Below are 19,878 nucleotides of genomic sequence, written 5' to 3'. Positions count from 1 at the left end.
CACCACCCAGTGCCTGCTGGCCCAGGCTCACTCTGCCCCAAACCCTGCAACTGCCATTAAAGCTCCCCACAGACATTGACCGCAGAGCCTGCACCAGAACTCCTGGGTGGTGCTGCCTCATCTGGGGTGGCTCCCCAGCTTTCCCCTCCCCTGCACCCCTTTAGCCCTGCCTGCCCTGTGGGTCCATGCCCATTCTGGGGCCCTTGGCAAGAGCCCCAAGACCAAAGAGACCAGCTGTGTGGCCAAGGGAGTGTTCCTAAGGCCCTAAGGCTCCCCTTGCCCGGCAGTGGGAGCTCCTGAGACTCAAGAGGGAAGAGCAGGAAGTGGGAAAGAGCCGAGCTGGCAAGGAAGGGCTCTGGCTGTGTCACCAGCACTGGTGACACAGAGCTGAGGCCTGGGTGCAGAGCAGAAAGAGCTGAGGCCTGGGTGCAGAGCAGAAGGCAGAGGTGGGACCGAGACAGGGATGTGGTTGTGGGAGTCCCTCCTTCTGTACTGGGCAGGGACGAGGGGGGCGGGGGGGGGGGGGCGGGGGTTTCTGGACCCTCACTGAGGGCAGGAAGACAATAGAGGGAGGGGAGCCAGAAGAAAGCATCCTCACTCCAACCTGGTGGGGGGGGGCAGCCTGGGGAGATAGGGTCCCTTCCCAAGGAAGAAGAGGCTGGCTCCATAGGAGCCCAAGACCTGGGGTGGTGAGGGCTCTCCCCACCTGGTGCAGGGGCAGAGCTGAGGAGCACAGGCAGGAGGGAAAGCAGAACAGAGCAGGGCAGAGGCGGGATGGAGATAGGATGGCGCACCTGGAGGTGACCTGCAGACTCAGTGGGGAAGGGCTTGTGGATGGTGCAGGAAGCTAAGGGGTATAGGCCAGGATGGTCGTCCCTGGGAGGGCAAGTGCGAGGAGAGAAGGGCAGTGCGGGGAAGCCCACAGGGTGGCCTCCGGCCCCCCAAGGGGAAAGGAGAGGACCTGCCCGAGGATGGGGAGGAGGCTGGAACTGCGGTGGGAGGTGGCAACAAGGACCCCAGCCCAGGAGGCTTCTGGAGCAGCCAGAGTACCGCAAGGGAACGCAGGAGCCCCAGGGTCTGGGCTCAAGCAGACATAACGTGTCAGCAACCAGGAGGGGTGAGGGAAGGAGAGGGTTGTGTGTGCTGGAGCCCTCTGGCCCCAGAGCTCCCTGCCTCTCCGCCCTTCCTACTCCCAGGCCTGCTACTTCTGGGGATCCAGCCAGACCCCTGGGAAGGGCAGGGAAGGACTCTGTGTACAGATATGTAGAGATCTATAGATAGAGATTCTCTAGCTCTGTGCTGAGAACGCCTAGCAGCAAGACAAATCAGGAGCAATGAACACACCCAGCACGGGATCTTGATTTCTAAAGGGGATCAGGGACTTCTAGAGAACTGCGAAGTGGGGGCTGGGGGGGGGCGGCAGAAGCCCCTCCACTTCCCTGCCAGCTGTGTGAAGGGCAGCCCTGACCCAAACTCCAGGACAATTTAAAAGCCAACGGCAGGAGCTGTAGGAACTGGTTCACAGCTCGAATTAGAAAGGTGGGGCCCAGGCAGGCCCGCAGCGCCTGAGGGAGCGCGAGGCCGCTCGGTCCTCAGAACCAACGGAGCGGTGCGAGAGGGCTCCGCGGAGGAGGAGCCGGGTTCCATCTGGCTCGCGTGCCCCGGTGGAGCGGCTGCGCAGGGCCAAACCAACAACGGTCCCTTCCCCCCAGATTAGAAGCTCTTTGGGGTAGGGTCACAGTGCCATCACCACTGGGGGCCGGCCTTTTGGCGGTCTCTGCGGAGCGCTGAGTGGGCGGTTGGTCAATCCACTCCGAGGCCGTCTCTCATGGGAGACGTTGTCTTTGAACTCAGGCGCTAGACATCGCGGCTCCGGGGGGGATACGGGTGGGGGAGGTGGCAGATCCCGTAGTCTGGCCAGCAGGAGCATCCCGACAATTCCACGCTGACTTGCAGGAGGGAGGGAGGGAGCAGGACGCAGCGCGCACGGCATTCCCCTCACGGGCGCTGCGACTGCGCGCAATGAAAAAGGTCGCCCTCCACTTGGTGCCGGCGGCACCCTAGTCCCCGCTCCCGTCGGGCGGGTCTGGGGGTTCTCCCTGCGGCCTTCAGGGGAGGGCGGGGCGAAGGACTTGGGGCGGGATCGCGAGGCCAGGGTCCCTTTCGCTTTCCCTTTTGTTCTATCTGCCGGCCGCCGAGGCTCCGCGCCGGTGAGGAGAGGGCGGCGTCCCGGAAGCGCCATCTCCGCCTGCGCCCGTGCCCCCAAGCTCTCGGGCACCGCGCCTTCCCGGCTCCGCGCACAGATTGCGCCACGTGACCTTGACACCTGTGACTCCCCTGCAGCTCCTGCGGACGCACCGACGAATCGACTCGCACGCTGGAAGCGAATGAGTTGCCAGGGCGCCGCGCGGCCGAGAAGCCCGGCACGCCATGCAATCCCTGGCCCCCGCCGGCCGGTGCCCTACGGCCCTCACCCTTCCCGCACCCTGTGCTGGACGCTCTCCACGGCCTAGCCTGCGCGCTGCTCTTCCCGGCCTACTGGGCCCTGGACCAGCTGCTGGGCTACTGGGCGCCGGCGGCGCGCCCGAGCGGCCTGAGGTGGCTGAGCGCAGCGGCGGGCGCCGGAGCGTCTCTGCTGCTGCTGCTGCTCGTCGGCCTGCCCCTGGCACTGCCGGGCCTGCTGCTTTGGCTGCTGCTGCAGGTCTGGCGCCGCCCCTTCTGCTACCAGCCACCTCCGCAGTGCTGGGCGCCCCCCGCGCCCTGGCGCCCCCCAACTGAGCCCGCGCGCTGCTTCGGCTTCCTCAGCGCCAACCTGTGTCTGCTCCCCGATGGGCTGGCGCGCTTCAGTAACTTGCAGCACGGCCAGCGGCGGGCCGAGGCCGTGGGCGCTGTGCTGCTCGCCGGCCTGCGTCCCTCGCGCTATGGGACTACCGGCTGCAGCCCGCCAGGGCCAGGGGCGCCGTGTGGAATGCTGATAGCCGCGGTGCCGGCGGGTCTGGACTTCGTGTGCCTACAAGAGGTGTTTGATCTGCGTGCGGCACGCCGCCTGGTAAGCCGCCTGGCGCCCAATCTGGGCCCGGTGCTGTACAACGTGGGCACGTTCGGCCTGCAGCCTGGGCCGCATCTCAAGCTGCTAGGTAGCGGGCTGCTGCTGGCCTCTCGCTACCCCCTGCTGCGCGCCGCCTTCTGGTCCTTCCCCCACGGGCGTCGCGAGGACGCGCTGGCCTCCAAAGGACTGCTTTCCGCACAGGTACTCGCCCACTGGCCGCGGCGCTCCCTGGCCGGGGAGGGGACGGGGCGTGGGGTGGCACAGGCGACGGTTGCTGGGGCCGTCCGTGGTGTTGCAGGTACATCTGGGCATCCTGGATGGGCGCCGCATCGTAGGCTTCCTGCATTGCACTCACTTGCATGCGCCGAGTGGTGAGCCCGGCAGACGTGATCGACCGCGCGTGGGCAGGGCGTCCCGCCTCTGTGCGTGGCGGCGGGTCCCAACCCTCGCCTGCACCTCCCCTCCGCCCCTCCCCGTTTGTCCACTGCCCCAGGCTCCGCGAGCCCCTTGGAATGCCTGGGTGGGCTCACAGATCGGGGCCGGGCGGGGGCCGGGGAAGGGTGAGGCTGAGTGTCCAGGATGCGGAATGGCACGCTGGGCTGAGCCATCTTTCCCCCGCCCTCCCGCCACCCCCGGCAGAGGATGGGCCCTTGCGTTGTAAACAGCTGACGCTGCTGCTGGACTGGGCCGAGCAGTTTGAGGCCGAGAGCCGCCAGGGAGACGATGCCGTGGCCTTCAGCGTGTTGCTAGGCGACCTGAACTTCGACAACTGCTCGCCAGGTAAGCGGAGGCTGCGGCGGGGCGGGGCCGCGCGGCCTGGCCCCGCCCACTCAGCGCGGGTCTCTCTCCGCAGACCATGCGCAGGAGCAGGAGCACCAGCTCTTTAGCCGCTTCCGGGACCCCTGCCGGCTGGCCAAGCGCCGGGAGCAGCCCTGGGCCCTGGGTACGGCACCCGGGCGGGGGGCGGACCTAAGGAGAGCTCGATGGCCGAGGCTCCCGCTGATACTGCCCTCCCTCGCCCTCCCACAGGAACGATTCTGAACACCTCCATGCTCTGCCACTCAGTGGCCTGCTCCCCGGAGATGCTGCGGAGGTGAGTGGCGACCGGGGGGCCAGGCACCGCCTGGAACAGAGAGTGCCCTGGCCTTGTGACACCGCCCCTCCTCAGGGCCCTGGAGCAGGAGGAAGGGCGCCACCGTTACCTGGCAGGCCCTCCCAGAGGAGGCCACCGGGCTAAGCCCTGGAGGGGCCGGCGCCTGGACTACATCACATACCGGGGAGTGCCCGGAGGCCCGCTGAACCCAGTAAGTGCCAGAGCTCAGGGCACTGGGCCGGCGGGCGCTGTGGCAACTCCTTAACCTGACTCCCATCCCCAGGAGGTGGAACAGGTGACATTCAGCACCGCCCTGGCGGGGCTCACAGACCACCTGGCCGTGGGACTTCGGCTCCGAGTTTCGATGTCCTCCTAAAGCAGGCACGAAGGCAACAGGTGTGAGGCCGGTGGGAAGACGGACAGGACGCAGAGCGTGAGCCCGGCCAGTCGCCGTGGGAACAGGGCGGCTTAAGGGATCTTTATTATGTGGGCCCTTCTCACACAGCCTCCTGGGCCCTGCGGTACTCATAGACGCTGCCGCGCTCAGGGAAGGCTGGAGGCTGCGGGGGCGACCCGGGTGGTGGGGCGGGGTCCTCCGGGTCCCCGTAGCCCCCGCCGCCTGGTGTGTGGAGGCAGAATACGTCCTGTGGAGCAGAGAACCAGATTCAGCGCGGGCATGGACCCCGCCCTGCCTCCCGCTGCAGTCCCATCCCCCACCGGGTCAGCGCATCCATAGCGGCTGGCCTGGACCACCGAGGCCCGGTGCGCGGCCCCTCCGTCCTTCGGGAGCCAAATTAAACTCAGTCTCTGGTTATATTTGCAACTCTGTTCTCTCTCTGAGGAACAGAGGCCGCTGTGGGGGGGGGGGGGGCGGGTGATGGGACGTGCCAGGCCGCAATCCTCACCCCGGGGTACACGGACACCGACGTCTTCCCACCCAGATTCACAGTCCGGCCGTCCTTGCGGATCAGCAAGTTTAGGCCACGGGCGCCGGGCTCACCCCCTGCGTGAAGATACGAGGTACCGGGTGGCCCAGGAGATAAGGAAGGGAGAGACACAGGAGGTTGGTGGGGAGATGGGGCGGAAAGTGGGAAACAGACCCGGCCGGCATGGGAGAGAGGGATGGCAGGGAGAAGGGAGAGGAGGCGCTCACCGCGGAGGCCGTATGGCTGGAAGGCACGGCGCTCGGTCAGCACCGACAGCAGCGCCTCCTCGCGGAACAGCAGCTCGCGGATGACGCCATCGCCACCCCGGAAGCGGCCGCGGCCCCCGGACCCCAGCCTCAGCTCGAAGCGGCGCAGGATGACCGGGTACCTGCGCGGGCCAGGAGCTCAGAGCGGCCCGCCACGGCCGCGCCCCCGGCCCGCGCCAGCCCGCGCCGCTCACCTGCTTTCCAGGATCTCGGGGTCGGTGATGCGCGTGTTGGTCATGTGGCTGTGCACGCCGCTGCGCCCGTGCCAGCAGGGGCCCGCGCCTGCGCCGCCCGCCACCGTCTCGTAGTAGCCCATGTGGGCGTTGCCCAGGGTCACGTTGTTCATGCAGCCCTGATGGGGCAAGCGGCGGCTGCGCTAGACTGGGGCGCACCCGCTCCCTGCCCGCCCCCCCCAGCCCGCAGCCCTCCCCCCAAGCACGTTTGAGCGGCGCCCACGCGCCCGCCGCACCTGGGAGGCGGCGCAGGCCCCGAAGGCCCCCAGGATGACGTCCACCACGCGCTGCGACGTGAGCACGTTGCCGCCCACCACGGCCGCCTCGGGGGACGGGTCCAGGATGGAGCCTCTAGGAATCACGACGCGCACGGGCGCCAGGCAGCCCTGTAGGGGGAGGGACCAGCTCTAAGGCCCAATTGGGAAACATACGTGCCCCCTCCACCAGCACCCCTAGGATCAGTCGGTTGTTGGGTGTTGGGCTGACCTCGCCCCCAGGCTCACTCAGGGGGACCAGGGGCTTAGAGTCGACCTGCTGTGCTCGCACACATCACAGCCCTGCGCACCTGGTTGAGCGGGATGTCACGGCCCACCAGACAGCGCAGGCAGTAGATGAGGGCGGACAGCGTGATGGCCCGCGGTGCGTTGAGGTTGCCGAACACCTCGGGCCCGGTACCGCTGAAGTCAAAGACTGCGCTGCCCTGCCCACCCGGAGGGGAGGGGAGAGGAGAGGTCGTCAGCAGCCAGGCGGCCACTCGCCTGACGCCCCAGGAGGGCCCGCCCCCGCAGCCTGACCTGACTCAGGTTGATCTGCACACGGAGGCGGATGGGGGAACCGTCGTCCATGTGGTCCTCCGCAGACACCTCCAGGGGCAGCCCCCGGGCCTGCCGGGAGGTGCCAAAGGCCCGCAGCATGTCCCGCACAGCAAGCTCAGCGTTTGCCTGGCAGAGTGTATGTTCAGCGGCAGCCATGCTACCTTCCAGGTGGGCCAGGTGCCCCCCTTACTCCCCACCCAGCTGCCCGGGGGCAAGCACAGAGCTGCCTCCATGCTCCTGTCCCCCAGGCACACCTGAATATGGCCCATGTAGGCCTGTACCACGTCCAGACTGTACTGCCCGATGAGCTCCCCCACCAGCTGGATGCCCTTCTGGTTGGCTGCCACCTGGGCACGGAGATCTGACAGGTTGTCGTGCAGGTTCCGTGTGCCACTGCAGTCCGGAATCTTGCCTGGTGCCCTCAGGGCCTCAGTTACCGCTGGATGGATGGGGTCACCTCTGAGCCACCCTCCAAGCCCCGGGACCACCTGGTGCCCTGCTCCACACCTGCTGCACCTCCATTAGGCACTGTGGGCCCCCATGTTGGCCCTTCACTGGCTCCCCACAACTCTGCTGACTCCTCCCAGCCCCCAGCCTCCCCCTATCTGCTGAACCTTGTTCCCACACCCCAGCCCCATGGCAGCCAGGACTGGGGCAGGCAGCTATATCTATGACCTCTCAGGAGCCGGAGGTGCCTGGAGGGGGGGCTCAGGGGGTGATGTGTCACTTAGCAAACCCTCCTCTCTCCTTCTTCCTCCTGCCCTGCTTCCACCTGGCCCCACTCCCTCCTGCCTTTTCCAGGCTTCCCTCTCCTCTCCCAGGAGAAAAACCATTCCTTTGACCCTCCCCCTGTCACACTGCCCTCAGCCCTATGGCCCCCACTGGCTCCCACAGCCAACTGCTTTGAAAGAGTCTGTGCCCACCCCCCAACAGGTCTGGACAAGGCCTCCATCCCCTGGCAAGTAGTGCAGGTCCTGGCTCCAGGGACCACTCCCCACTTCGAGAAAGCCCTCTCCCGGTCTGGGTCACAGTCCTCTCTGAGGTTCCTTGGCCACTGGGTCCTCTGTCATGTGCCTGCACATGTCCCTCCCATGATCTCTGCCCCCTGCCGCCACCCCACATTGACCAAGGGAGTGGCCAGACCTAGGTCACTCTATTTGTGTCCTTGGCACCTATAGCAGCCTGTGGCTCTGTTCCCCACCCTCTACTCTGCCCATGTTACCTCCTCTCACTCTGAGACGCACCCCTAGGCTCCCAGATCCCTGCAGCCTCAGACCAGCTCTGTATTTCTGCTGCCCCTGCCCCTCAGGCTCCACTACAGCATCTGCCCCACCTTCCCTGAAGCTGCTCTGTGCCCTCTCAGTGGCAGAGCCTCCATCCTCCAGCTGTCCAAACTTGACTTCTGCTCCCAAATCCCATCAAGTACCCACCTCAATCTCCAAACAGTTGTCCCCAGCCCACCTTGCTGCCCAGCTTGAGGCTCAGCATCATCCAGGTTGCCTGCAGCTTCCCCACCCCACTCCCCATGCCAGCCTCCAGGCCACCCTCAGAAACCCTGTCCACTCTGCACACAAGCAGGGGGCTCTCAGGGTGCAAAGGCAGACTGAGAAGCCCTTCACAGGCACCCTGTCGCCCCACCACCCAATGACTCAGGCCCAGGCCCAGGCCCAGGAGAGCTTGCCAAGAGCCTACAGCCCCTGGCCCCTGACCCTACTGTTTCTCTGCAGCCCCCAGACCCAGAGCAAACCCAGTGCAGACTGTCAACACCACAAGCAGCTGCCCTCCTTGAAATAGGCTCCTCCCTCTCCTACACCCAGGCCCTTTGGTATCCTGGCAACTCTCCACCCCAAAACCACTGAGGCCTTCCTGGGCCCAAGCAGAACTCATCTCAGCCACTCTGATCATCTCTGAGAGATGATCTGCAACCTCCCCATGGTGTCACTGCCCAGTTCCCCCAGCCTCGAGGCAGGCCTGGGCCAGTGGGCTGCATCCCAGTGTCTGGCCTGGCCTGGCTTAGGCAGTAGCCATGTGTACCAGCCCACTGAATCCCCATCCCCCGACCCCAGCCCCACTCCCGCTCACCCTCCTCCTGGAAGACGCCCCCCTGGACGAGTTTAAAGGACAGGAAAACAGCACCCTCCTGCTGCAGCGTGGTGGAGTGGGGGGGCATGGAGCCTGGTGTGATGCCCCCAATGTCTGCATGGTGCCCACGGCTGGCCACGTAGAACACAGGCCTCGTCTGACCCGGCCAAAACACCTAGGAGTGGAGAGCAACAGTCAACTGGTAGGCTGCCCTGCCCCCCAGGTACTCAGGCATCAGCTGGTCAGCCACCCTGCCCCTTGGGTGCCCAGGCAGCTTCCTCACCGGTGTGATGACAGTCAGGTCAGGCAGATGGCTGCCCCCTGCGCTGGGGTGGTTACTCAGCAGCACATCGCCAGGGTGGAGGTCAGCCCCCAAGTGCTGGATCTGAAGCCAGGAGACAGGTACAGAGTAGGGAGGGGGCAGGGAGGGGGCAGGGGAGAGAGGGCAGGGAGGGGGACCCGCCGAACCTGGAACTGCACCGTCTCCTGCATGGCGCCCAGGTGCACAGGGATGTGGGGGGCATTGGAGACCAGCCCCCCATCAGGCCCAAAGAGGGCACAGGAGAAGTCCAGGCGCTCCTTGATGTTGGTGGAAATGGCTGTGCGCTGCAGGATGCGGCCCATCTGCTCTGGGGGCACAGAGTGACCAGGCGCCCGCTGGCCCCAACCCACCCACAGCAGGACCCAGGATGTGGAGAGGCAGCACCTGCCACCTTCAAGGCCCCTGAGGCACAGTCCCAGGACCCAAAGGTAGCCGTGGCCCACACAGTGAGGCTGTGGCCAGGCCATGTCTTGCCTGTGTGGGGTTCACCCCCTTCCTCCTCACCCCTGCCTGGAGCCCCAGCAAGAACCTGGTGCCCACATCAACCCTCCGCCCTGCATAGCACAGTAAGAACCTGGGGCCAAGGCACAGGCTTTGAGGCCCCCAGCAGGCCCCCAGCCTAACCCTGCACAGACAGGTTCACTGTGCTGAGCCTGTTTCCTGCTCATACAGGTTGGCAATCACAGATCACTCGGCTGCTGGTAGGAGGAAGGTGCCCACCTTGCCCAAGGCCTGCTGGTGCAGCGAGGCTCTGCCATCCCAGGGCCAGGACCACACTGCCCACCCTGTCGCCAGCAGGGACTCTGCTTCTGCCCCTTCCTCTGGGTCATACTTTCTTTCTGCACAACCCTGCCAGCCACACTGCCTATGCCTACCTTTGCCAAATATGCAGACCCACCGCCCTACACCACAGGGAGCAGGGCCTTGGAGAAGGATGGCGGCCGCCACTCACCAGCAATGCTCATGAAGCGGTGTGAGAAGATGGACAACTGGATGGGGTCAAGCTGGGCGCCCACTGTGCTGGGGGCCTCAGCCCCCACGGAGATTCGGATGTCCCCAGTCTCAGTCACCTCTGCCTGGCAACCTGGTTCCACCAGGATGGTGCTGGGGCAGAGGTGCAGAGGGGATGGAGGGGCCAGGCCAGACCCTGCCTCCCAACCAGGGTCCCCACATCCCCAGGCCACAGGACACCCCAACCATAATGGGACCCCAGAGTTCTTCAGACTCCTGCAGCCTTGAGCCAGAGAACGCCCCCACCAGGGCCCCACAGCTTACCTAGGTCCCAGCAGCTGTGGCCTCAGCCCTCACCCCCATGGCCCCACCTGGGCCAGGCCTCAGCCCACCTGTTGCTGTCGATGATGAGGCAGGGCCCCTGAAGCTTGTGCCCATAGCCTAGCTCTCCCAACAGGTACACAGGTGTCTCCTGGTAGCCCCCCTCAAAGTAGCACTGGGTCATCTGAGGAGCATGAGGGGGATTGAGGTTCCCAGGTCCAGCACCCTCCCTGGGTCTCTCTGTCCACACCAGTCCCCGTGTCCCTTGTGGGTGTGAGGGGGTGGGCATAAAGAGGGCCACCAACCTTGTCTACCCGGGGAGGCCCCGTCTGGGCTTTGGGGATGTCCTCGAGACGAAGGCCACTGCGGCCAGTGCCCCTCACCCGCACATCGTCCACCACCACTGGCCGCTCAGGGATGATGAAGCCAAACTCCCTCATGTACCTACATGCCCAAGGGCCCCGAGGGAGCCATCAGCGAGAGACGGCCAGGCTGCAGGCTATCCCCAGGGCTTCCAGGATGCAAAACTTGCATACCTCTCCACAAAGGCTGCCCCAAAGTCACCGGCGCGGGGCGAGCAGGCGGTGGGTGGGTGCTGGTGGGCGGACACCATCAGGGCACAGTCCGTGCCCTGGTAGCGCAGGTGCAGGAAGCTCTCAGTGCTAATCTGGGACCTGCAGTGGGCAGGCGGGGCACTCACACAGGGCACCCCACGAGGACCCCTGTCCTGCCTCCTCCAGCACTCGGAGTCCAGCCCACCCTGACCACCGCCCAAAGGGGCCCAGCACCATCTGGGAAGCCAGGCGGTAAACTGGCCCAGGGGGTGGCTGGGATACTGCAAGCCCTCTGCCCGGCCCAGCCCACCCCCAGAGCCTCACCTGGGGAAGCCCTGGGCCTGCAGGGCATCCACACACTGCTCCTCCAGGCGGCGCAGCCTCTGGTCCAGCTGCACAAAGGTCTCAGGCACATAGGGCAGCGAGCAAGGCTCCTGCGCCTCGTGGACCACATCCGCCAGGGCTAGCCCCAGTGCCGACAGCAGCCCGCTGTGTCTATGGGGACAGGGGCCACCCGGCGATGAAGGTGAGGGCACCTCTCAAAGCCAGCCCCCCGCCCCGGGACACATACACCAGGCCCAGACACACCTGTGAATGTGGACAGTGTCCATGCCCAGGGCCCGGGCAATGGCACAAGCATGCTGCCCACCAGCTCCCCCGAAGCAAGCCAGAACATGGGCCGAGGGGTCGTGGCCTCGTGCCTGGGGAGTCAGAAGGGGGTCAGGAGCCTACCCTACCCTGTCTGGCCCCCCACCCCTCGCCCCTGTCGGGTTGCCTGAGTGGGAGGTGTGGGGTTGGGGGCAGGGCTGGAGGGCAGGGCAGGCATACCTGCGTGAGTGCGCGGATGGGCCGGCACATGGCCTCGTTGGCCACACGCACGAACCCCATGGCCACCTCCTCCAGGCTCAGCGGGGAGGCCGGGCAAGGCCCATTGGTCAGGAAGCTGTTGACCTCGGTGGCCACAGCCTCCAGGGCCTTTCGGGAGGCCTCAGGGGATAGTGGCTGGTTCTCTCCCGGCCCAAAAATGCAGGGGAAGGAGGCAGGTAGCAGGCGACCCAGGACCAGATTAGCATCCGTCACTGTCACAGGGCCCCCTGGGAGGTGTGCACAGCGTTGGGGTTGGGGGCTGGAGGGGGGTGGCCAGGAGTTGGCAGCAAGGGCAGGACTGAAGGGCTAGGGCAGGCCTGGGCAGCGTAGAAGGGGCCTGGCAGGGCGGATACCAGCTCTTACCTTTGCGGTAGCAGGCGGGGCCAGGGTGGGCTCCTGCAGACTCAGGGCCCACCACGAAGAGGCCTGACCTTGGGAGAGGGAGAACTGGAATTAGAGGTGGGTTGGGAGGCAGGGGTGGGGGTCCCTGCCCAGGTGTGTATGCGGGGGTCTGACCTGAAAAAAAGGCGGGAGCCCCCACCAGCTGCCACTGTGTTAATGTCCAGCTGGGGGGCCTGGAGGGTAACACCGGCTGTGCTGGCCTCAAAGACATGCTCAAATTCCCCAGCGTAGCGGCTCACGTCGGTGGACGTGCCTGGGGGGGATGGGTAGTAAGAAGTCATCTCACACCTAGATGCCTGGCATTGACCAGCTGGGCAGCTGAGCCTCCCTTGGACCCCACCCTTCGGCCCTCATACCTCCCATGTCAAAGCCAATGACAGGTTGGCCGCCCTCCACCCGGTAGGTGGTGACTGAATAGCCAACCACACCCCCAGCAGGGCCAGAGAGCACAGCGCGGGAGCCGCTGAAGGAGTCCATGGGCGCCAAGCCGCCATCGGAGCGCATGAACAGCACCTGCACATCCTATGGGCAGGCAGGTGGGCAGTGAGGGGCTGGGCAGGCACAGGCTGGGGCAGCAGGAGCAGGCAGGCAGGGGGCCTCACCTTGAGCTGGCCCTGGAAGCCACGGCGGAAGCCCTGCACATAGCGCTGGATGGTGGGCGTGAGGTAGGCATCAGCACAGGCCGTGTGCCCCCGAGGCACGATGCGCACCATGGGCATGGCCTCCGAGGACAGTGACACATGTGTGAAGCCCAGCTCCCGGGCCAGTGCGCCCACCTGCTGCTCATGCTGGGCCCACCTACAACAACGACCCAGTGGCACTGTGGCTCACACCCCCAGCCTACTGCCCACCACCCATCACTCACGGCCCCCAGCCAGCCCACACTCACGTGTAGGAGTGCATGAGCACCACAGCCAGGCTGTGGATGCCTCGGGACAGGAGCCTCTCCAGCTTCCCACGTAGGCCTGCTATGTCCACGGGCTGCTGTACCTCCAGTAGGTCCCCCGTGCAGCCTGCAGGAAGCTCATCAGCGCCCCATTAAGGGCCCGTCAGGGCCTGCTGCCCCCATATCCCAACACCGGAGGCATCCGCACCTTTGACGGGCGTCCCAGCGCCTGGCTCCCCGCGATACAGCACCACACGCTCATCCACCTCCAGCACCTCTTCGTACAGCACCTCGGGCATGGGCACGGCCTGGGGGCAGGCAGAGGCTCAGAGGAGGCCAGGCCTGAGGGTCCTTGCTGGGGTCCTGTGTGGGTGGGGCAGTGCAGGCGAGGGGATGTGTCCCAACTGGCCAGTCAACAGGCCCAGGAGACACAGTCAGATGGGCAGCCCCAGCAAGCCCAGGGGGCGGCTCTCTGCCCCCAGGCATCTGAGTCCAGCCAGCTGCCTGGCCACCCCCAAGAGCAGCTCCTTCCCAGGACCTGGCAGTGGGTGTGCAGGCGGGAGTTGGGGGTGGGTGGGGGTGGGGTGGGAGTGGGCTCCCACTCCTCACCCTGAACAGGCTGGCTTGGGGTGTCCTACATCTCGGGTCCAGGACGTGGCAGACAGGAACAGGACAACATGTGACCATTCTGAGGGCTGGGGGGACACAGTGTCCCCTACGAGTGCCCAGAACCTGCTCTCTACCTCTCAGCTGGTGGCCGTGGGTTGACACTGATCCTGCCAAGGACCCTCCCTGAAGGGCCAGGGCATCCCTGGGAAAACACGAGCTGCAGGAGCTGCCGCCCGCTGGCAGGGGGAGCTCACCAAATCAAAGAGGTCCTCGCGGGCCTGGGTGCCCAGGTGCAGCAGGTCTCGGAAGCCGCGTGTCACCAGCAGCGCCACCCGCTCCCCCCGCCGCTCCAGCAGTGCATTGGTGGCCACTGTGGTGCCCATGCGGATACTGGCAATGCGACTGGTGTCGAGTGGCCGGTCCCTCGGCAACAGCAGGCCCCCCTCCTGGGAACCACGTGGTCAGTGTCAGGCCTCAGGCCCAGGGGTCCCTCCCCACCCCGCAGCTCTGCCCTGGCCACCTGCTCTAGGATTCGGCGGATGCCCTCGGTGGGTGCGTCCACATAGTTGGCAGGGTCCTCTGAGAGCAGCTTCAAGACCCTCACATGTCCCCCTGGGCACTGGGCAAAGACGTCTGTGAAGGTGCCTCCACGGTCGATGGCAAAATGGAAGCGCCCCTCGGGGCTGCCCATGCTGATAGGGCTGGAGTCAAGCAGTGACTCTTCAGCTTGTAGTCCTGGGAGAACTGGACAGAGGCAGTGAGTCAGCGGGGAGGCCTGGGGGTCATCCACATATGGGCAGCCCTGGGCAGAGCTGGGATGGGGAGAAGTTGGGGGATTCCAGGTTCAGCAGGTGCCCTGGGCAGAGCCATAGCTGTAGCTCAGAGGGCAGCCTGAGGCGGGGCCAGAGCTAGGAAAATTGGGGCGCCGAGCCCACCCAGTTCTCTGCGCCCTGGGTTGAGGCGGAAACCCAGGGCCTGGAGCAGGCCTTTCAGAGGTGGAGGCGCTGCGGGAGCCCTCGGGCTCGGGGATCTGAGCTCTTTTAGCACGAAGAGGCACGGGGGCTGGGGGACGGTGAGGGGAGCCCCACCTCGAAACTCCTCGACCTTCAGCCGCGGGCGCTTGGGACAAGGGGACGGGGCGGAGTCTGCGCAGAGGGCGGGGCAGGGCGGTGGCCCGGGGCGGAAAGCAGCGGGCGGTGGGGGTGGTGGGAGCGCCGGTGGCCGCGGGGAGCGGTGGGGGGGTAGGTTCCGGTGCAAGGCCCACCTGGCCGGTCAGGTCCGGGTCGCTCGCCGTCTGCTCGGGCCGCTCTCCCTCCGGGCCCAGCCCGCGCCCGCCCCCAGCCCGGAAGCGGGGTCCGCCCCCCGCACGACCGGTCCCGGCGCGCCAGGCCGTCCCGGTTGCGTCAGGCTCGGCCTTCCCGGAGCCGCCTCCTTCCTCCGCCGCCAGCCATCCCGAGGATTGCCGCGGGGCGGGCGGGGAGGGGGGTGTTCCCAGCCCGATCCCGGCGGCGGCGCTGTGCTGGCGCGGCCCGGGCTCCCGGGCGATTTCTCTCCGCCGGCCGCCAGGCCCTGCACCAGCCCAGAGCTCGCCGAGCGTGGGCGCCCTGGGGACCCACCTGCGGGTGCCCCGAGGCAGGGGAAGCAGGCTGGCCCCCAGACAAACAGTAGCCCAGACGAGTTCGGACTGCGCCCTGACGCGGGGCAGCCAAGCGGGGAGGACAGGGCGGGGCAACAGGGGCGGAGTGGAGGGGCTTGGCGAGGGGGCCGCGGGCGCGCGCGCCCCACAGAACCCCCTCACTCCCTGAGTGCGCGCAGGCGCTGTGGGCAGGGCTCCTCCACACCACCTACCCCGGGGCCGACCCCGCCGTAGCCGAGGCTCGGAAGGGCAGGACCCTCGCGACACCTGGGCTGATGTCACCAGAGGTCGCCGCCAGTCCCATGACAATGAGGCGGATAGAGGAAAGCTGCCTGTGTGCCTGCCCAGGCCTGGGGTGGGCATGAGCTGTGAGAAGCCTGGGGAAGGCCTTTCAGACATCCGGAGAGGGAAAGGTGGGGGGTGGGGCGTGTCCCAAGCAAAGGGAACAGTCGGTGAAGGGGACCTCACCTGATGTGCCAGGCCAGAAAGCCAGACCGGCAGGGGCACCACCTATGCCTTGGGCCTCCCACGCACACCCCAGGCTTCCCTGCTCACCAGGAGCCTTGCTGGACCTGGAAGCCTGCTTGGTCCCAGGAGGCCCACAGAAGGTGGGCTGCGCTGGGAGCACAGGCTGCAACAGGGCTCTCCACTGACTGGTGGCCTCTGGCAGCATCCTCCATATGTTGGGGGTGTTAAAGGGCAGATGGGGAATGAAAGGAGATGCGGTTTTGAAGGAACTGGACCAAGCACCTGGCTCAGGTCACCACAAGAAAGATAGATATGAGATCCGATGACTCAGAGCAATGCCAGGCTCTGTGATCTGACTTCCCCCTCACACCCTCTGACTTTGGCCCATGGCCTCCTCCACCAGCCCAGGCTCCAGCTGGTGTCTTCCCTCCTCCAGCCCTGCTTGGGCTGAGCGTCGTGGACTCCAGCTCCCTAGCACACAGGGATCAGCCCTGGGATCAGGCATATGGGACCCACATCCCTGAGGATGGGCTGTGATCATGTCCAGATGACCGCCCACCCAGTGGCAGGTGCCTGCCATGGTACTGCCCCCAGACTCCTAGTGCAACGACCTCCCTACTGCCTTCCCTGTCCCTCACGTCCACCCGGGCCCCTAGACAATCACTGTAGCCAAGATGCGGGAGCCCTACCCTCACCTGCTCTGAGCAAACCACGGAATGCTGGTCAGCATCCCCTCTTCAATCCAGGACCCCCATCCCTGCAGGACTCATGGCAGCTGTGCTGCAACCAGCCCCTCAGCAACACAGCCTCTCCAGCCTGACAGTCAGCTGAAGATCCATCCAGAAAGACCCATGACCCCACCCCCACCCACCATCACCTGCCATCCTGTACTCAGCCTAGGGGCCTGTGCTCTCGGCCAAGCCCACCTTTGCCCCCGACCTCAAGCCTTTTGGTTGCCCACGGGCATCACCCTGCCTGCCCCCCCATTTTCACCCCACTGCTAATGACCATCAGCTCACAATCGCATCTTCTAAAGGCCCTGTCCCCATGCCCCTCCAGCAGCAGCCTGGGCTGCTATGCTCCTCATGGTGCCCCCTTCTACCTCTGTTCACCCCTGGGCTCTCTTGACCCCCCTCCACTGAAATCGCTCCAGGCAAGACCAACGAAGGCCCACCTAGCTGACCCAGGCCTGTTCCTCCTCTAGCTGTTCTGTGCATCTGCCCACTCCTCAGTCCGTCTCTGGGAAGCACTTTCTGCTCTGGGCTCCTGCCCTGCCTCGTCATCTCCCTCCTGCCAACTTCCTTCACCATGTCTTCCTGAATGATGTGTGTCCCAAGCAGTTCCCCTCTGCTGTGGACTGAATGTGTCTCCCCAAAATTCATATGTTGAAGCCTAAGCCCCAGTGTGATGGTGTTAGGAGGTGGGGCCTCTGGCAGGTGATTAGTCATGAGGGTTGGGCCCCATGATGGGATTAGTGCCCTTGTAAGAAGAGACTTGAGAGCTTGCCCCTCCCTCTTTCTCTGTCTCTCTGTGCCATGTGAAGATGCAGCAAGAAGGTGGCCATCTGTAAACCAGGTAGAGAGCCCTCACCAAGAACCATGTCTGCACCCTGATCTCAGACTTCCAGCTTCCAGAACTGTGAGAAATAAATGTTTGTTGTTTGGGCCAGCTCCATGGCCTAGTGGTTAAGTTTGGCATGCTCCACTTCGGCAGCCTGGGTTCAGTTCCTGGGCGCAGACCTACACCATTTGTTGGCGGCCATGCTGTGGCGGTGACCCACATACAAAGTAGAGGAAGATTGGCACAGATGTTAGCTCAAGGAGAATCTTTCTCAAGCAAAAAGAGGAAGATTGGCAACAGATGTTAGCTCAGGGCAAATCTTCCTCAGCAACAAAAGAAAAAAAAGTTTGTTGTTTAAGCTGCCCGGCCTGTGGTGTTTTGTTATAGCAGCCTGAACTCAGACACCATCTCTAGTTACACTCTCCCCTTGGTAACATCCACAGCCCCTCAGCAGCACGGACGAAACACAGTGCCAGGCCTGACATGACTCTGAGTACCCACCTGGCCACTTGTGTCTCCCATCAGCTCTGCGTGGCCACAGAATTCCCCAAAGCATGGTGCCTATTTCCATGAGGCCTGGGGTCACCTCCTAGCCTGCCCATTCCAGGGGCAGCTCCCCACTTGCAGCACTCCAGCCAAACCCTACAAGCTGCCCTGGAGTCCTTCTTTCTCACTCCTGATGAAAATAATAAGTTTTCATATATTGACGTATATGGGGAGCCATTCTAGTCTAACCCTGATTCGGCCTTAACTACGTGTTTGTATTTGTATTTCATGCGTTTGTACGTAAGGGAGAAGCCGTAACTCTCCGTAGCTGTACATATAACCCTTTTCTCCTAAAGAGGAGTCAGTCAGTGCTCCCATATTTTTCATTTTTTCTCAAAGCAAGAAGTAAATACTTTAGATCTGTTAAATATATAAATAGAGTAAATAAAGTTTAGTGTTCCACATGGTAGCATTTGCTAACAAAAAATAAAATAAAAATTGTTTTTCCCAGAGCAGCCTGACTTATGGCCCACCAAACATGCATTGTGCATCTGCTCCATTTTCCCAAAGCAAAGAATGCACTCTTTAAAGACAGGAATGAATGTCTCCCTTTCTCTGACGGCGATATCAGTACTACTTTGAAGATAGGCTTTTCTTCCCAGAGAGCCAAGGTCAAGTTGACCTGCTGTGTGTGTGCTAAACTTCAGCGAAACTTCTCCTTGTGACTTTCGGGAAAAAAATCATATTCCTGTCATGCTTGATGATGTTCTTTGTTCTGAAATGGTATATAATCGTGCTGTAAATCATGCTTCTCCAGAGGGCTTTCTTTTTTTTTTCTGTGAGGAAGATCAGCCCTGAGCTAACATCCATGCCAATCCTCCTCTTTTTTTATTTTTTCCTAAGGAAGACTAGCCCTGAGCTAACATCGGTGCCCATCTTCCTCCACTTTATGTGGGACGCCGCCACAGCATGGCCGCACAAGCGGTGTGTCGGTGCGCACCCGGGATCCGAACCCGGGCTGCTAGCGGCGGAGCGCGCGCACTTAACCGCTACGCCACGGGGCTGGCCCCAGAGTGCTTTCTTCCCTGCAGAAGAGAGTGCTTCCCGGCTAGTCCTCACATTAGCTCAATCAGTATCACTCTATCTTTCTTATCCATAGATTGGTTATTGATTATTTGTGTCAACACACCCCACGCCTAACCTGCCAGAAGTCCTATTGTTACTTTGACCTTTAAAATGTATATCCAAAGCCCAACTACTCTGTACTCCCCACCCTGGCCAAGCCTGTCACTTCTCACCAGGAGAGGGACTGTGCCCCACCCCCGTCAGTCAGGGAGCCTAGAGGGCACAGGCCTTGGGGACAGAGCCTGCCCTCAGCCTCCTTCTGACCTGTAAGGCCCTCTTGGTCCTCTTCTGCCCTCCACTTCAGCAACACTGGCCTCAGCACTGTCAACACACGCAACTCACTGCCACCCCAGGGCCTCTGCATGGACTGTTCCCTCAGCCTGGAAAGCTCTACCCCAGCCTCGTGGCTACCTCACTTCGGTCTAGCTCTGCTCCGATGTCACTTTCTCAGAGATGTCACCTCCCAGCTGCACCTCCTAAAACAGCCCCCACCTCGGCCCTTCACCACTTGCTTTGCTCCGTATGATACTCCGTAGTATCTGTCAGCACCTCCCAAATCACAGGTCTGCGGGAGCGGGGTCCTGTTCCTCCTTGTCTTCGCGCACCCTGAATGAGTGAAGCCTCGTGGGCCTCTGAGAACCGCCCCCGAGGGCCCTGGCACAGCTCACCTCTTTCAGCATCCTTGAACTTGATGGTTCTGCGCCGGGTCGGCCGGGGGCTGGCAGCCACCTCAGCCAGGAGCCCGGAGCTGCAGAAGCCCAGGCTGCTGCCCCGGTTCCTGAGCACCAGCTTCAGCTCCTGGTTCTCCTGGATGAGCTGCACCAGCCGCCGCAGCTCTTCATTCTCCTGCGCCAGCCGCTGGATCTCCTGCCGCAGGCCCTCGTAGCTGCTGAGGAGGGACATGCCCAGCGGCGGCGGGCTGCAGCTGCCGGCAGTGGGCGGGCTGGCCAGGAACAGCGGACCCCGCCATTGTGAGGTCAGCAGCTGCCCTGCCCCCGCGCCCTGGCCGCATTCTGGGGCTTCAGAGCCAGGGCCCAGCAGTTCCAACCAACGGGAACAGGGCACACCCGACCTATGACCTCTGGCCCCCTGAGGGCCGAACGACTAGAGGATCCCAGACCTGCCCCAGGCCCTGGTGTCCCTCCAGGAAGGCCCCTCCGGGAGGACGGAAACATCTTCATCCTAGTCTAGCATGGTGTGTTGCAGAGAGGAGGGTGCGAGATCCTG

General features: G+C 64.0%; 2 protein-coding genes across 5 annotated transcripts; one reads left to right on the top strand and one right to left on the bottom strand.

The window, feature by feature from the left end:
* The first annotated feature begins 2,022 nt into the window (after positions 1-2,022).
* LOC101404343 (sphingomyelin phosphodiesterase 5) lies at positions 2,023-4,956 on the top strand. The gene is made up of 9 exons (XM_014797307.2): positions 2,023-2,031; positions 2,113-2,210; positions 2,344-3,250; positions 3,348-3,420; positions 3,689-3,829; positions 3,903-3,992; positions 4,079-4,142; positions 4,218-4,353; positions 4,426-4,956. The coding sequence occupies exons 1-9, from the start codon at positions 2,023-2,025 to the stop codon at positions 4,516-4,518; spliced, it is 1,611 nt and encodes a 536-aa protein (XP_014652793.2). The 3' UTR covers positions 4,519-4,956.
* Positions 4,577-19,590, bottom strand: OPLAH (5-oxoprolinase, ATP-hydrolysing). Of its 4 annotated transcripts, none has more exons than XM_087447273.1 (27): positions 19,320-19,590; positions 13,897-14,120; positions 13,631-13,822; positions 12,976-13,075; positions 12,771-12,894; positions 12,484-12,679; positions 12,238-12,403; positions 11,996-12,134; positions 11,843-11,910; positions 11,441-11,706; positions 11,201-11,313; positions 10,937-11,107; positions 10,595-10,732; positions 10,364-10,502; positions 10,130-10,242; positions 9,739-9,890; positions 8,933-9,093; positions 8,748-8,849; positions 8,465-8,639; positions 6,637-6,821; positions 6,362-6,508; positions 6,133-6,267; positions 5,804-5,953; positions 5,529-5,686; positions 5,296-5,456; positions 5,048-5,145; positions 4,577-4,786 (listed from the first exon to the last, which is right to left on the bottom strand). In XM_087447273.1, exons 1-27 carry the CDS (start codon positions 19,552-19,554, stop codon positions 4,640-4,642), a joined length of 4,155 nt encoding a protein of 1,384 aa, XP_087303399.1. In that variant the 5' UTR covers positions 19,555-19,590; the 3' UTR covers positions 4,577-4,639. The 4 variants fall into 4 exon arrangements, with proteins under 4 accessions (XP_087303399.1, XP_004443077.1, XP_087303401.1 ...); XM_004443020.3 differs by lacking the exon at positions 19,320-19,590 and adding an exon at positions 14,641-15,077; XM_087447275.1 differs by lacking the exon at positions 19,320-19,590 and adding an exon at positions 14,465-14,506.
* Positions 19,591-19,878: the final 288 nt, after the last annotated feature.

The sequence above is a fragment of the Ceratotherium simum genome, chromosome 23 (genome assembly GCF_057802395.1).
Source record: "Ceratotherium simum simum isolate JZ-2026a chromosome 23, ASM5780239v1, whole genome shotgun sequence".
NCBI classification, from domain to species: Eukaryota; Metazoa; Chordata; class Mammalia; order Perissodactyla; family Rhinocerotidae; genus Ceratotherium; species Ceratotherium simum.
The sequence above is the reverse complement of the archived record's forward strand: the minus strand, read 5'-3'. Positions and strand labels throughout refer to the sequence as shown.

Excerpts from the sequence above, each read along its gene's own strand:
- OPLAH (XM_087447273.1), bottom strand. The coding sequence starts at position 19,554 with ATGTCCCTCCTCAGCAGCTACGAGGGCCTGCGGCAGGAGATCCAGCGG. Across the intron at positions 14,121-19,319 it reads GTTCAAGGATGCTGAAAGAG|TTCTCCCAGGACTACAAGCT; the intron begins GTGAGCTGTGCC and ends GCCTCTGTCCAG. Across the intron at positions 6,268-6,361 it reads TGCAGATCAACCTGAGTCAG|GGCAGCGCAGTCTTTGACTT; the intron begins GTCAGGCTGCGG and ends CCGGGTGGGCAG.
- LOC101404343 (XM_014797307.2), top strand. Across the intron at positions 3,251-3,347 it reads AAGGACTGCTTTCCGCACAG|GTACATCTGGGCATCCTGGA; the intron begins GTACTCGCCCAC and ends GTGGTGTTGCAG. Across the intron at positions 3,421-3,688 it reads TCACTTGCATGCGCCGAGTG|AGGATGGGCCCTTGCGTTGT; the intron begins GTGAGCCCGGCA and ends CACCCCCGGCAG.